Below are 16,938 nucleotides of genomic sequence, written 5' to 3'. Positions count from 1 at the left end.
GCTCACGCTCCACTGACAGGCTACAGTCAATCTATCTCTGTCTACTGATTCACCAAACATACTACCGGCAATATTAGCTAAACACTTCCTCCCAATCCAAGTTGTTCTCTGCCCAGATGGAAGTCAGTCAGATCTGCATACCAGAGTCACACTTCGATCCCCGTCCTACTGACATCTAATGGTGAAAGTAGATATCACAGATTACATTTCTTAATAACACAACTCAAACAAAAATTGTGGGCACGATAACCCACCTACAGATTTCATAATGAATTTTTCCGACTTTTAAAATTGGTCCAAATTAACTAAAAATGTACCTTCTAAAAAATTTACTTAATTTTCAAATAAACATACATGATACCAGTCAGCTCACGGCTCAGAACCAGGCATGATCTTTACAAATATTCCCACATACAAATATGCCCCTATACAAATAACTCCACAAAAACATTTGCATGATATATATTCTCAATAAAGGAGAAAATGGGTGGATGCAAAATGTTCAACCCCTGCATCCGCCCATCTGCACTCAAAATCATACCATTAAACTGATTTAATTATTATTAATGAATGCATTCATTGAGTCTTAGCTGCAGGGCCCTCTGGGTCCTTCCCACATACTGAAGCCCACAAGGGCATTGTATGAGATAGACCACTCCTACCGATGAACATGTAATAAAAGGCTCGATCTCAAAAGACTGATGTGCTTGTTGAGGTAAAAAAAATGCAAATCTTCCTATCTTTACATTTATTTAAAGAACATAACTGGCACCATTTACACCGGTGGCAGCCTGTAAGGTTTTGGAAAAATTATAATTATACTTATATCTTAGGCATATTGTATGCCTGTTCCTAAATGTAATCTAGTTGTCATACTATTCTATACATGTGTTTTAAAGTTAAATAAATTCTGATTATAGGGTTAAAAAAACAAGAGGCAGATCTAAGGAAGGAGGTCACGCCCTCCGAAACCCATTATCCTGACAACTACAGCGTCTTCTGTCAGTTGGCTCCATCAGAGCTCTCCCTGGGACCAGTGTTGTAGGCGCCCCACAGCCCTCTCCTGACCGGCCATCTCTTTGGTCAGTTAGCGACTCACTCATGGCTTGACGGCAGATGCTTGATGAGCCCATGTCTGTGGAGCCAGCCTATCTATCCATCCAGCGGTCTTCTCATCTACTCCGAAGCACGAATTTGTCCCTTGTTATCTATTGGAGGAACTGTTTGACACTGTTTATTCACCTTCACTTGTGAGTGAATCGACTTTATTTTTGTAAAGTCAGTAGTTTTTTTTATCTTAATGCATTCTATTCATCAAGAAAAAAGCCTTCTGTGTGCCCCCCCCCCCATATTTACCAGAGCCCCATCTCCGTCAAGCGATGTCCATGAGGTGGATCGGCCATCTGACTCTCCCTCCAGGCCGAGATACAGCAGCGGTGCCATTGGTGCCTGCTGCTGTCGAAGTCAGCCAGCCAGCCAGCCAGCCAATCAGGAGAGAGGGGGGGGGCGGGCCGCAGCTCCGTGTCTGAATGGACACAGGGAGCTGTGACTCAGCTGAGGTGCCCCCATGGCAAGCTGCTTGCTGTAGGGCAGGGATATGCAATTAGCGGACCTCCAGCTGTTGCAGAACTTCAAGTTCCATGAGGCATAGCAAGACTGACAGCCACAAGCATGACACCTAGAGGCAGAGCATGATGGGACTTGTAGTTTTGCAACAGCTGGAGGTCCGCTAATTGCATATCCCTGCTGTAGAGGGTACTTGAGAGGGAGGGGCTAGGAGTACAGAAGAGGGACCCGAGAATAGGAGGATCCGGGCTGCTCTGTGCAAATCGCCTGCACAGAGCAGGCAAGTATAACATTTTTTTTTTTTTTTTATAGAAACAAAGACTTTACAAACACTTTAATTTTGCTCATCTAACCACCAGACCCCCACCCACCCAAAAAAAAACAAAAAAACACTTTCTGAAAGCAGAAATCAAAGACTTTTTGCAAAGTTATTTGTGCCTCTTGTAGGCAAGGCTTCATTAAAGTAGAAGTTTACAAAGGCTTATGCTCCACCCCCCCCCCCTTTTTTTTTTAAGGCACCCAGACAACAGCTGTTGCATGCATTGTCTCTAATAAAAATGGCTGATACGGATGGCCTGTTCTTTGCATATTTATAGCTATGCCATTGTCTTCCATTTTTTTTCAATACTGATTTATCTGTACTCCAAAAAATATTTAGAGGTATATACAGAGTTGAAAACCTTTGACTGTACACAGGTGATGTCCAGTGAGTTTTGAAACAGTGCTGTTAATTCACAAGTTTTCACGTCTATCTCGACGATCATGAGATCACTGAACTTAACAGAAGTGGAAATAAATATCCATTGTAACAACGACTACTGTTGGGTACCAATTCACCCTCTAGGAATTCGGAATACCAACTCCTGTCAGACGCACACTCTGCCAGCATTGATCAAGGAGCTGAGGGGGACTATCCTAGCCACTTCAAACAGCTTATAGGACATAAAATATCAAAGGATGTGTGTGGTTTAAATGGGTAAGTTATTGAATTTACTGGTCAAAAAACACAGACAAGAATACCTGCAGCAAATTCTTCAATTGTCATAAGTGGGAAACGGATAAGTGACAATGCTTTGCCAAGAGATTTGCGTTTGTTCTCAGATGTTATAGGTTGCTGCTGCCGCTGGCATTCTGCCTCAGACCAGCGAACTACTGCATTAAAGAGTCTGATTTCACGGATCCCCAGTGTATCCCGCTCCAACACCGCAACTAGGGTATCTGCAAGACAAGCAAAAGGAGGGGGTACATTTTAGGGCATTTATAAAAATATAAAGCCAACTGCAGAAAGAATTGCACATAGATTACAAACACAATAGCCATCCGAAGATTTAGTGTGTCACATACTCAGGAAGAAAGAGTATTGAATGGAGTAATATAAATACGTGTCAGGATGCATTAGTCCTATTGACTTTAGAAGTTTAAAAAGAATGACATACCACATCAAACTTTTTCAGTTTTATGTTGAAAGGCATACCAGCAGCTGCGTTTGAAAGAAAAAAAAAAAAAAACAGCATTTGACATGAAAAGGTCTGCTTTGACTGCAGTTTAATTGGACCCAATTAGGACATACCAAGTCTTATGAACTTTAGATGGCATTTGAGAGATGAGGGCAATATCTCACCTCCTTACCGCCTGTTTAAAAAGAGAAGTTCACCCTTGGGAACATGTTGCATGTTACACCCGTTTTTAGGTTGGAACATGCAACATGTTCCCGCCCCTGCAGCAACTCTCCAATCCCCACCCTCTGACAGCAGGCCAGGTATCTTCCCCCCACACCCGCTGTACCTATTTGCAAAGAACGCAGCCCTGCAGAGCTCCGACCACACGACTGCGTCATTCAGAGTATTTTTTTTTAAAGATGAACGTATCCTTTAAAACCTTAAACTCTGAACCAGCGTGCACTGTATGCTGCTGTGTGGCTCACCCACACAAAGGCAGGAACAATTTCTGCATATACAGCATCTCATAAAAGCAAGTACACCCCTCACATTTTTGTAAATATATTATCTGTTCATGTGACAACACTGAAGAAATTACACTTTGCTACAATGTAAAAGTAGTGAGTATACAGCTTGTTTAAAAGTGTAAAATTTGCTGTCCCCTCAAATTACTCAACAGCCATTAACGTCTAAACCACTGGCAACAAAAGTGTGTACACCCCCAATTGAAAATGTCCAAAATTGCACCCAACTGGCCGTTTTCCCTCCACGGTATTATGTGACTTCTTAGTGTTACAAGGTCTCAGGTGTGAAAGGGGAGCAGGTGTGTAAAGTTTGGTGTTATCGCTCTCACACTGGTCACTGGAAGTTCAACATGGCACCTCAAAGGTAAAGAAATCAGAGAATCTTAAAAAAAAAAAAAAACGGAAGAAGAATGGTTGCTCTACATAAAGATGGCCTAGGCTATAAGAAGATTGTCAAGACCATGAAACTGAGCTGCAGCAAGGTGGCCAAGACCATACAGTGTTTTAACGGGACAGGTTGCACTCAGAACAGGCCTCGCCATGGTAGACCAAAGAAGGGGTGGTGGGTTAGCCCGTCAGTGCTCAGACCATATGTCACACACTGCATCAAATTGGTCTGGATGGCTGTCGTCACAGAAGGAAGCCTCTTATAAAAAGATGATACTCAAGAAAGCACGCAGTTTTCTGAAGACAACCAGACTAAAAGACATGGATTACTAAACCATGTCCTGTGGTCTGATGAGACCAAGATACATTTATTTGGTTCAGATGGTGACAAGCGTGTGTGGCGGCAACCAGATGAGGAGTACAAACACAAGTGTGTCTTGCCTATTAGTTAAGCATTATGGCAAGAGTGTCATGGTCTGGGACTGCATGACTGCTGCCAGCACTGAAGCGATACAGTTCATTAAAGCAACGATGAATGGCAACATGTACTGTGACATACTGACGCAAAGTATATCCACCTCCCTTCAGAGGCTGGGCTGCAGGCCAGTATTCCAACATAATGACCCCAAACACACCTCCAAGATGACCACTGCCTTGCTAAAGAAGCTGAGGGTAAAGGTGATGGACTGGCCAAGCACGTCTCTAGACCTAAACCCTATTGAGCATCCTCAAACAGAAGGTGGAGGAGCACAAGGTCTCCAACATCCACCAGCTCTGTGATGTCATGGAGGAGTGGAAGAGGACTCCAGTGGCAATCTGTGAAGCTCTGGTGACCTCTATGCCCAAGAGAGTTAAGACAGTGCTGGAAATAAACGGTGGCCACACAAAATATTGATACTTTGGGCCCAATTTGGAGATTTTCACTTAGTGTACTTACTTTTGTTCCCAGCAGTTTAGACATTAATGGCTGTGTGTTGAGTTATTTTGAGGGGACAGATAATTTTACACCGTTATACAAGCACTACTTTACATTCTAGCAAAGTGTCATTTCTTCAGTGTTGTCACATTAAAATATTTAAAAAAATGTGAGGGGTGTAACTCACTTGTGGGATACTGTATATCTTGTGACATGTATACACTGGCTTGGGTTTTAACCCTCCTCTACTCTATCCAAGACCGAAAAATGTTTTGGGTATACATCAATCAAAAATCATTGGACAAATGTCAAAAGCATTTGTCTCGACCTCGAAAATCTGGCTGTATCTTGCTTAAAAATTGTTGATTTCCTGTGATGGTCAACTCCTTCTAGTGGTCATATGTTCACATTTACATTTGCCCGGGAAAAGGTTTTTACAGGAAAATATGTACTATATATCATGGCCACTGACTGGAGCTAATGAATATTCAAAATCAAAGTATTAACCAAAATACAGCTAGAATTTGTAAGGGCTGGGCAGATGCCAATTTTTATAAAACAGACCGCCGCGCCCCCCCCCCCCCCCCCCCCCCCCAAGTCTTAAGCACCTTAAAGCATTTGTAACCCCATTATTTCATAGTCCTGATACGTGTCTGCTATACCATGTACTTGTAGGAGAAAGTATCCTGCTCTCTTTGTATTGCTTCCTTCAGGATTTAACAAATTTGCTTGGAATCTAGGAGCCAGCTAAAAAAGTTAGGAGCCAGAAAACGCGCCCCTTCACGCCAAGCTTGTGCGCAGAAGCCAACGCCTACGTGAGTAGCGCCCGCATATGCAAACAGTATTCAAATCACACATGTGAGGTATCGCCGCGATTGGTAGAGCGAGAGCAATAATTCTAGCCCTAGACCTCCTCTAACTCAAAACATGCAACCTGTAGATTTTTTTTAAACGTCGCCTATGGAGATTTTAAAGGGTAAAAGTTTGTCGCCATTCCACGAGCGGACGCAATTTTGAAGCGTAACATGTTGGGTATCAATTTACTTGGCGTAACATTATCTTTCACAAATAAAAAAAAAAATTGAGCTAACTTTACTGTTGTCTTATTTTTTTTATTAAAAAAGGTGCATTTTTTCCCCAAAAAAGTGCGCTTGTAAGACCGCTGCGCAAATACGGTGTGACAGAAAGTATTGCAATGACCTCCATTTTATTCTCTAGGGTGTTAGAATAAAGAATATATATAATGTTTGGGGGTTCTAATTAGAGGGAAGGATATGGCAGTGAAAAACACACTAGAACAGCTGTTTTACTTGTAATGCCAACGAGCGCCAGATCACAGAAGGAAGCTTAGGATCCTGTGTCTCAGTGCGCCCCCCACCTCCCCCGCCGCGTGACCGCGGCGGGCCTGCGCCGGCCGGTAATTGGGGCCGCGGCTTTTTGCAGGCCTAAGCTTCCCCGGGCGCCAGGTCACAATTTCTTGTCGCAATTGCGACCGGGCGCGCAGATTTTGACGAGGCCTGGATTCCATTATGTGAAAACCCTGGTGTTCCTGACAGTTCCTTTGCTTTCCTTTTATAAACTGACCACACTAACAAGAACACATAGTCAGTTCTCTAGTTATGCTGGAAACTCTGTGTGCTCTTTTTCCTGTTATATGAATACCACAAACATAGCTTTCTACATATACAGGAATAATTGCTATGGCCCTCACCCTCACTCTTTCTTAGGACTATGAAAAGCATACACCAAAAATCAGCGCCGGTGGATTCCGGAGATCCAGGGCAGTGAGCGGAGGAGTAGTCAGTCTTGTGTCAACAGGGAGATGGATCGGCAGCGGTATTCGTGATCAAGATGTCGCACGTTTGAATAAATTATATTAAAGGGGGGGTAGATTTTGTGTTGGCTTTTGTTATTATAATCAAGGGTAAGGCACACACAGATTACTGAAGATCCGATACTCAGTGCTGTAGATTCTTTGCATAGGTGACCTTAAGGGTCCTGCAAGATGGGGAAAAAAGAAAGAATATGAAAAAAGTTAGGATCTTGAGGAGGGTATATTTATATATAATGTAATAAGATTTTTTTTATTTTTTTTTTATATAAATTCAATCTAAATTTCTTTTTTTTTTTGTAAAATTCTTTTTATTGATCAATCTAAATTTCTTAATAACAGATGTGGAGTAAGAATATCTACTCGATTTATGAGTGGGGGGGGGGGGTCTGTGGGAGGAGTAACCATAGGAATAGCCATGAAATCAGAGATCAGCAGCATGGAAAATATACTATGGATAATAATGAAAAAAAAAGGGGAGAGGATTAATGGAGAAGTGGAGGGAGGGGCGGCACATGAGTTAGGGGTTAAGACTAAATTAATTGATGCATGGGCGTTAGAGGAACAACAAGTATAGCAGATGTGTATATGTATAGCATGCATACACATAATGTATGTGGATGGATGTTCTAGGGTGAATTGGATTTCTAGGTCATTGGCGAGGCCTCGAGGTGACATACTGTCAAGGGTAAATATCCAGTAGGTCTCCGTCTTGTAGAGATGTTCGAAACCTTCCGCTCAAGGGAGACACTGGTAAACTCGAGTTCAGAGGCATTTGGGCATTTTTTTCAACTGCCCCTGAACACATTTAATGTTATCCTTTGTGTCCATGCACACATTCACGTTTTTTTTTGCGTTTTAAAGCAGTTGGGTTTAGGCTCTTTTTTTCAGAAGCAACATTTTGGGTTCAGACGCAAAAGTTTGAGTTTCAGACGCAAATCGTGGCAAAACGCTGCTAAACGCGGCAAAACGCGACACCAGCGTTTTGCCGCGATTTCGTTTATAGGCGTTTTTAAAAGGTGACCTATTTTTTTTTTACATTAGAAATCTCAAAAATGATGGCAAATGATGAAAAAATAATAAAAATAAAAAAAAAAAAAACATAAAAAAAATTTAATTGCTTGCATTGCAGTGGACAATTCACAACTTGTGGCAGGTGACGTGGCCAGGTGACGTGGCCAGTGGACAATCCACAACTTGTGGCAGGTGACATGGCCAGGTGACGTGGCAAGTGGACAATCCACAACTTGTGGCAGGTGGCGTGGCCAGGTGACGTGGCAAGTGACACGCTAAATACACGTACACTGCTGCGCTCTCAGCTGCTCACAAAATGGCTGAAATGGTTAAATAATACTGTTTTTTGAGCTTAGGGAGGGTCTTATGATGTTTCTTAACCAAACGCTTATAAACGCAAACGCGGTAAAATGCAGCGAAATTCGTGGCAAAAACTGGCATTTTAAACGCTGGTTTTTGCGTTTGAAAACTTGTGTTTAGATGAGTTTGCATTTGCGTCTCGTGTGCATGGGGCCTAAGAAGGAGAGGGAGATCCTGTCCAAATAAGCAAATGGGTCATTTGAAATAATGAAGAAAACCTGCAATAAATGTGGTCAGTGATGGGATTAAGCCCTTGGGGTACAAGATCTGTTCTATAGGAGTACTGGTAAACAGTTCTTGGGCCAACTATGCCAGCAATTTCCCATTCTTATTGCTATAACCCTTGGAGCGGTATGCAAGATGCATTTTTTGGCATGTTCCCCGCCCCCCCCCCCCCCTCCCATGGCCCAAAGCCAGGATTGGTAGGCTGCTCGGTGTGGGCATTTTATACACACTGACTCCCTCTGCTTAATTTCCTCCTCAAAGGCCAAGAAAGATCCCGCAAGTTTTACTCCCCCTCACACAAGCCAGGCCTCAAAAGCATTCCATAAAAATTGGCAATCCTATACGGACATAACGCCTCCACAATCAATGCTGCCACCTGCTGGTCGCTGACTCAGTATCTGGCCAACCCCCCACATCCCTGAGGTATGAAAATTTTTATTAAAAAAAACAAAAAAAACATGGCCAGTAATACCTCTGGGTGGAATCTAGATCACCATCACAAGTATCACAAAATCTGGTGCAGCTGTGCATGGTAGCTAATCAGTTTCTAACTGCAATTTGTTCAATTAAGCTTAGATAAACAAAAAAAACATGGAAGTGAATTGTTTCCATGCAGAGCTGCACCAGTTTTTGCACTCTCCATTTTTAGTAACACACCACTGTATTCACCACTGTGAAGTGAACAAAAAAAAAAAAACAAAAAAAAAAAGACTTTTGCTCAACTCCACGCCTCTCGACACATTTCACCCACACAGGGCTGAATCGTAGAGGTAGGCATTTACTGTGGCAAAGGGATTACATGCGCACACACACACACACACACACACACACACACACACACCCCAGGTTAAACAATGGTTATATAGAAAGCACACAAGAATGAAGGAATATAGGATTCCACCGCTTATTAGCTCAATATCAATGCAGTGTGCAAGGCAAAAGGCTTGTCTTAATGGCCACATGCAAAAAAAAAAAAAAAAAAAGACAAATAAAGGTAAAAAAAACAAAAACAAACAAAAGAAAACTGGGGGGCAGGTGGTCAGTAAAAGGCTGGTACACACAAGCCAAATAGCAGCCGGCTCTGCAGAACCTGGCCAACATTTGGCCAGTGTGTACAGGAGCCTGTCTGGCTTCTGTCAAACGGGCCTGCTGGAAAACCAGCAGCCAAACAAGAATTTGATTAGCGTTCGCAACCAATGGAAGCACTGACCAGTGTGTTCTGGCAGGGAGGTGTCATCCTGTCGCAAAATAGCTCAGCAGGGAGATCACTGTACCAACATTGCTTAGTACAGCGAGTGCCTCGGTTTGTTTTCGTTCAGCTCGCTGTGATGAATGAAAAAAATAAAATTCCTGTGTGTACCAGGCTTAAGACTGATGAATAAGCAAAACTGTTGGAATGCATTGGTGTGTGCATTAATCCAATATACAGCAGAACCACTGGGGCGGAGCTAGCAAACATGGCGGCGTAGTGCTGCAGCGGCTCTGAGCTCCGGGCTCCACGATCCCCCCCAGGGATCAATGTTAAGAAGGTAATAGGAGTGGAAGGATGCTTACAGTATGACAAACGGAAGGTTGTGGCGGCTGGTGTGCGGTTTGACCTGGTGTGCAGTCGATCCTTTCCAGCTCTGCGGGTCCCAACGCGAGGGACTGGGGGCACCGTGACTGAGCGTGGAGGCGTGACGCTGAGCTCCTGTGCGGTACGGTGTCCAAACACGTGTGGTGCGTACGGCTGAGAGCGGAGACCAGATAGCTTGAAGGAGGAACCGAGCGGAGGACATCCAAGTGCCTGCAGCTAAGGAGAGCCGGGGGGCCGCAGAAGAGCCCAGCAGCCCGGACAGGAGCGGAGGTCTGAAGATTGAGGGCTGAGGTCTGCGGTCCGTGGAAGAGAGGAGCGTTGGCTCCTCTGGCAAGGTGGGGGGAGAACCAAACGGCTGTATCCCCCAATACCCCCCTCCTGCCCAGTCCCCTCTGCCCATCTGTGGGTCCTGAAAAGGGCTGAAGAATAGACCACCGCGGCCAATATACAGCTGGACGGGCCTGGAGGGTGCGGGATCTTCTGGGACCACAAGAGTAAGCAAGACGGACGGCTCTGCAGAAGTCTCAAGTCAGCGGTAGCAGCAGCAGGTGGGTTAGACTATTTTTTGTTTTATGTTTGGGTTAAAAAAAGGTGTTAAAAGTAAAGTAAAAGTACTTCTAGAAAATTAAAGACTAAGGAGGTTTCTCCTGAGGAATCAGCGCTTAATTAAATATTATAAGGACTGAACTGAAAAAAAAAAAAAAAAAAAAAAAAAAAAGGAAGAACAAAGTGCGCAGGAAATAAAATACAACACACCTATTATACCATAACATACCCACTTCTTTTAAACCCATTGTACGCGCTTTATTGCTGCTAAACTGCTGTACCTGTTGCATCTGCTGTTTAATATAATACCTTATCACAACGGACAGACAACACCTTTTCGCTTCGCTGGAGGGCCAAGAAGGCCTTAATTAATGGGCGCCTATACATAAGAAGGTATATAACGGAAATATTGGGGGCTATTAATGACAAGACCCTCCAGTGTTGCCCAGCCAGTCTTCAGCCACAAATATAACCAGAATTATTTTTTTCAGAAAATCGCCTCAGGGCATAAGGCAGGCTAGAACCTGAAAAGAAAGTCTCTTTTTTTTTTTTTGGAGAATATACTGAACGTCTCAAACTGTGGGGAGCTCCAGTGCAAAGGGAACAATTTCTGCCCCATCGACCCCAATAAAGGAGAAGCCTTCCTCTGAGAAGGACATGGGTAAAAATGGGGGAGAGATGACAGCGGGATTGCCTCCTGGAAAATTGACGCCGGGAAAGTATAAAAATAAAACCCTAGAAGCAAAGAAAAAATCTTAAGCGCCCCCGAGAGACAACTAAGGACAACACCCCTAGAAGATTTACAACTTCCCCCCACAAACCAGGATATGGCAGATATGATCGACATGATCTGCCGTCTGGAGCGGACTATTAAAGGCGAGATAGAAGCAACTAGGAAAGACAAACACAGTGTCCTACAAAGAGTTGAAGGGATAGAGGAATAATTAGAAGAACATAAAAATGCAATATCAGAATTAAGAGAAAGAGCAGATATGGATTGGATAGAGATAAGAAACGCCCGCTATAAACTCGAGGACCAAGAAAAATCGCAGCAGGAGGAGAAACCCCCGGATAAAAGGGCTCCCCGAGGAAGTTAAAGTGGAGTTCCGGCCACAATTTCACTTTTTAAATATAAATACCCCTGTAATACACAAGCTTAATGTATTCTAGTAAAGTTGGCCTGTAAACTAAGGTCCGTTTTGTTAGGTTGTTACAGCATTTAGACACTTTATAAAATAGAACTTGACTGGGACCATCTTAAGTGTGGGCATCATGAAGCCAGACTGACTTCCTGGATTTCAGCCTTGCAGATCTCGCACATGCTCAGTGCTGCACAAGCAGTGTCAGATCAGGTTTCAGCACCTGTGCTGTCCAAGTCACATGATTCTTTGAGACTGGGGAGTGCACAGACTCCTGGAAAGTTACACCCACTACATTCCCAGGAGTCTGTGTGGTGTAGGTTAGGAAGCATTAAGCACCTAGGTGCAGGAAGTGGGAAGATTAACTATTCTGCCTAGCAACAACACTTTGAAGGCATCTAAAAAAAAAAAAAAAAAAAATCGTAAAGGACTAATGACATTTTTTTTAAAACTACTGATGTAATGTTATATTTATGGGTGGAACGCCACTTTAAGGATGAAGAATTGGGTGATGTACTTCGTGAGTTATTTAATTCTGCTTTGAAAAGGGACTTATCTTTGCCTATGCAGTTTGAAAGAGTCCACAGGGATGTTCCAAGGGACATAGTAGCAAGATTCCAGGACTATGGGCATAAGGAACAAGTTTCCCAAAGTACTAGAAACTCCATCCCTATGGAATATAAGGGAAGTAAAATCCTAATTTTCTCAGACCTGTCGCCAGAAACACTGGCCCGCAAAGAGCTTTGAAACCCCTGACAAGTCTTCTGCAAACAAAGGAGATCCCATACAGGTGGGGATTCCCGGCCTGCCTGTAAAATATCAGGGAACATCCGCATACGTTCGATTTCCAGAAGATGTAAGGGAATTCTGTGATAGATTGAACTTACAAATGAGATTAAACTTACAAATGGTTCAAGTGGAAAACTGGGAAAAAAGACCGCCAACATTGAAAAGATGGAAAGCACAGGACTGGAAAAGAGCGTAGCAGATGAGTCTCAAATTAAGAATGTTATTCAGGATGATCTCAGGACTTTTTGCTCCCCCTTTTTTTATTTTTTGTGGTAGAGACTTGAACTACAAGTAACGGATCACCTGGGGGAAGGGGGGGGGCGATATGGAGTAGGCCCCAGCCTGTCCTCCCGAGATCATTCCTAGATTGAGGAGGTATGTCTCGGGGAAGGGGACAGGCTGGGCACTCAATGGGAGGGCCAACTCGGCAGGTCGCCAGGACGAGTGCGGACCGAGAGAGTTCAAATATTGATGTACAATATGTTTGGTGTGGGGAGGGAGGGGGGTGGATGGGGTCTCAATGTGTTCTGTATAGAGGGTTTTGATAGCAGACTTCAAGGTGCTCGGCCCGATGGTTAAATCTGAGTTTGTTACTTCTACTGGTAATAAAAAAAGTTATCAGGAGCCCTGAAGCTAGTAGAAAGGGATTCTCTCTTGGGGGAAGAAGTATTATGGGGATTACCTCCCCTCGGGTTGTCCAAGGAAACTGTATGGTATAGGCCCGGTGATTAGAAAATCCAAAAGAATAGGTCTAGATTAAATATAATAACTTATAATGTACAGGGACTAAATAGCCCCAATAAGCGATATCAGGTGCTGCAGGAGATGAAGAGTAAGGCAGCTAATATAGTATTCCTCCAGGAAACCCATTTTAAGGAGACAACAAGGTCAAGACTGAATTCAATGGATTTTCCAATGTGGTTCCATAGCTATTCCTCCAACAATAGATCAAAGGGAACCGCGATAGGCTTTGATAAAAAAAACACGGTTCACTCTGGATGCCATGGAGACAGACCCGGACAGACAAAATATTTTTATTAAGGGCTCCCGTTTTAATATGAAGTACACTTTTGTTAACGTTTACTGTGCCAATTTCCGCCCAGTCAGGTACCTGAGGAAGATCTTGAATAGACTAGAGGGGTTCAGAGAGGGCAGGCTGGTTCTGGCAGGCGACCTGAACTTTGTCTTTGACCCGGCTCTAGACACCCAACCGGTATCGTTAAGATCAGAGGGCAAACACTTACGGGCAATTAAACAAACTACATCAAATGCATTTGGTGGAGGCCTGGAGAATAATTCATCCTAGAGACAAAGACTTTACATTTTATTCCTCTGTACATGGGTCCTATTCTAGAATAGACCATATCCTCCTTGACCACCAACTGTTGGAGGGCTTGAGAAAGATTGACATCAATAACACTTTCAGACCATGCTCCAGTGGAGATGTCTTTGGACACGGGGGGGAACCCCCTGGGACAGAGAGTTTGCAGAATGGACGAGTCTCTTTTGAGAGACACTAGGATATCTGATAAGATGAAGGAGATGTGCTTATTTTTTAAAGAAAACGATAAGGATAATATACATAGATCGGTTTTATGGGAAACAAAGTATATATGAGAGGGAAGATGATATCGGAAAAGGCTAAGTGGAATAAAATCAGGCAGGCTCAGAAAAGAACCTTGTTAGAAGAAATACAGGCTCTGGAACAGAAGCATAAAGACAGTCTGGAAGAGCAAACCCTGACCCCATTAACTCGAAAGAGAAATTCTACGGGAATTATTGGAACAGGAAACTAAGTGGGTATTTGATAATACGTGCAAGAGATTTTATGCAATGGGAAATAAATCAGGGAAACTCCTAGCAAGGATAATTAAACCTAAAAACGCACAAAATTATATCTTAAAAATCAAGGATAAGAAAGGAGATATGAAGCATACGACCAAAAACATAACAGAAACCCTAAAAAGAGTACTACCAAAACCTATATAAAGTTATTAAAGATCAAGACATAATAGAAACGCAGAACAGGGAAAGAAAAATGGGACAATATCTAGAGGGATCCAAGACTCTGCAAATGCTAGTAAAAGATGCTATCAATTTAGAGAAAGATATATCTAGAGAAGAAATAAGTCAAACAATTAAAATGGGAAAGAGTCCGGGTCCTGATGGATATACTTCTCTTTATTACAAAAGATATGGGGATACTCTTACACCTTACTTTCAGGATTATATGAATTCAATTGGGAGAGGCCTGGCAATTCGCGAGGAGTCCCTGGGAGCTCATTAACTCTTATAGGAAAGGAGGGGAAAGATCCTACGATCTGTACTAGTTATAGGCCTATCTCCTTGATTAATGTTGACTTAAAGATATATGCAAAGATCTTGGCCGAGAGAATAAGACCGCTCATGGCGGAGCTGATAGACAAAAGATCAGGCAGGTTTTGTTCCTCGGAGAGAAACACGGGACAATGTACTGAAAGGACTCTTCCTGATACAAAAAGCCAGGAAGAGTAAAAAAAACGGTAATGTTTATGTCTCTTGACGCTGAAAAAGCGTTCGATAGACTTGACTGGAAATTTATGACAGCTACACTCAGATATATAGGACTGGGTCCCAGAATATTCAGGTTAATAGAAGCATTATACTCTAAACCCTCGGCACAGCTCTGAGTCAACGGTACCATGTCGGAGAGTTTTCCACTCTTTAATGGGACTCGCCAGGGCTGTCTGCTCTCTCCCCTCCCATTTGTCCTCTCATTGGAACCCTTATTGGCCACAATTAGATCCAATGAAGAGATAAAGGGGGTCAAGGTGGATGGGAGGGAACACAAGATCTCTGCGTTCGCAGATGATATGATGCTCGGTGTATCAAATCCAATACAGACATTACCAAAAATTATGGAGGAATATGGAAAATATGGAGAAATTTCAAATTTAAAAATTAATAGAGAAAAAAAACTGAGACTCTGATCATATCTATGGGTCCAAAAGAACGCAGAGATCTTGGGGCCCTCTATCCTTTCACATTGAAAAGTAAGGCCATGAAGTATCTAGGGATACTCCTGTCAAACTCAGAAAGGGATCTATATGTTGACAACTATATCTCATTATTAAATAAAATTAAAGGAGAACTCAAAAGCTATCGGACAGATATCATATCCTGGTTCGGGAGAATAAATATTATCAAAATGATGATACTGCCTAAAATCCTGTACATATTCCAAGTACTTCCAATTAAAATCCCAGAAGTCTACTTTAAAACTCTAGGGAAAATAATAAGGGGATACATATGGAAAAATAAGAAATCCCGCATTTCTGCGGAGATCCTGTCTAGACCCAGAAGTGAGGGCGGAATCCAACTACCAGATTTTAAAAGATACCATGAGGAAGCGGTATTGAAAAAGGATAACCGACTGGTTTCAGGAGGAGAGAAAGAAAAAAGTGGGTAGGAATAGAGGAGAACTTGAGTGGTAAAGCCCTGGGAATAAGAATATGTATACCAAAACAATACAGATGTCTTTCTGGGGATACCACATCAATACCTAAAGAAGCCTTTAGGATATGGGACAGAATATGTAAAATTAAAAGATGGCACTATAATAGTCCTCAATTGCCCCTCACGGGAACAAACTACTTTCTGCCAGGGAAAGAGGGTGGCCGATTCCTGAGATGGGCAACGACGGATATACTGAAGCTAAAAGATGTAATGGAAGGAGATACTCTTAAACCCGCTGATAGATCTACAAGAAAGGTTTGGAGTTATGGAAGGTGATGACTGGAGGTACAGACAAGTCCAGCACTTCGTTCAAACTCTGCCGAAGCCCCTACGGGCATCGGACAAGCCGATCCCATGGGATAAGCTCATAGACCGAAGGGGGTTGGGTAGACAAGGGATATCAAACATATATAGTATACTGTCTCCGTCGAGAGGGTCAGAGAGGCTGAAATTTGTAAGGGCTTGAGAAGTAGAATTAAAACAAAACCTACCTGAAGACAAGAGATAGGTTCTGGACTATGTCCACTCTTCTTCTATAGACCATAAAATAAAATAATTACAAGCTTTTGTCCAGATGGTATTTTTGTCCCACAGAGACTTCACAGAATAGACAGAGACATCATCTCTATGCTGGCAAGGATGCGGGCTGGAGGGAACCCACGCCCACATCTGGTGGCAGTGCCCCCCTGATACAAATATTCTGGAAAGAGGTCTTAGGCCTGATAAAAAGATAAGTGGGATAGAGGTAAAATGTGATCCTTGGGCCTGTCTGTTCCATTGTACGACGAGCCCAAGGAAAAAATATAGAATGCCCCTGGTCCCTTACCTACTGAATGGAGCAAAGGCAGTAATACCAAAGAATTGGAAGGAAGAAAACGCTCCATCGGTGGGGTAATGGATCAGGGAGGTGGGTAAGATGGGAGACATGGAGTAATTATCGTCAATTCAAAATGAAAGCAGGCCAAGATTTGAAGAGATCTGGAGAGGCTGCAGAGAGTTCAGGAAGACGGAAACCTTTATTAATATTTTGGGCCAATAGGGGGGTTGGGGTTGGCATAATGGTCTTTTCTTTTTCCTGTAGTTTTTTTTTTTTTTTTTTAGAACTTATAGCACAAGCACTTTAGAGATTTG

The 16,938-nt window shown here is 42.9% G+C and overlaps 1 protein-coding gene across 2 annotated transcripts in view; it reads right to left on the bottom strand.

Moving 5' to 3' along the window:
* Positions 1-16,938, bottom strand: part of BTBD2 (BTB domain containing 2) — a 170,925-nt gene that overhangs the window by 59,807 nt on the left and 94,180 nt on the right. For both annotated transcript variants that reach the window (XM_040322583.1, XM_040322584.1), the window contains exon 5: positions 2,587-2,784. In XM_040322583.1, coding sequence (XP_040178517.1) covers positions 2,587-2,784 — 198 coding nt within the window. The remainder of the gene's footprint in view (positions 1-2,586; positions 2,785-16,938) is intronic.

Source organism: Rana temporaria, chromosome 1 (assembly GCF_905171775.1).
Source record: "Rana temporaria chromosome 1, aRanTem1.1, whole genome shotgun sequence".
NCBI classification, from domain to species: domain Eukaryota; kingdom Metazoa; phylum Chordata; class Amphibia; order Anura; family Ranidae; genus Rana; species Rana temporaria.
The sequence above is the reverse complement of the archived record's forward strand: the minus strand, read 5'-3'. Positions and strand labels throughout refer to the sequence as shown.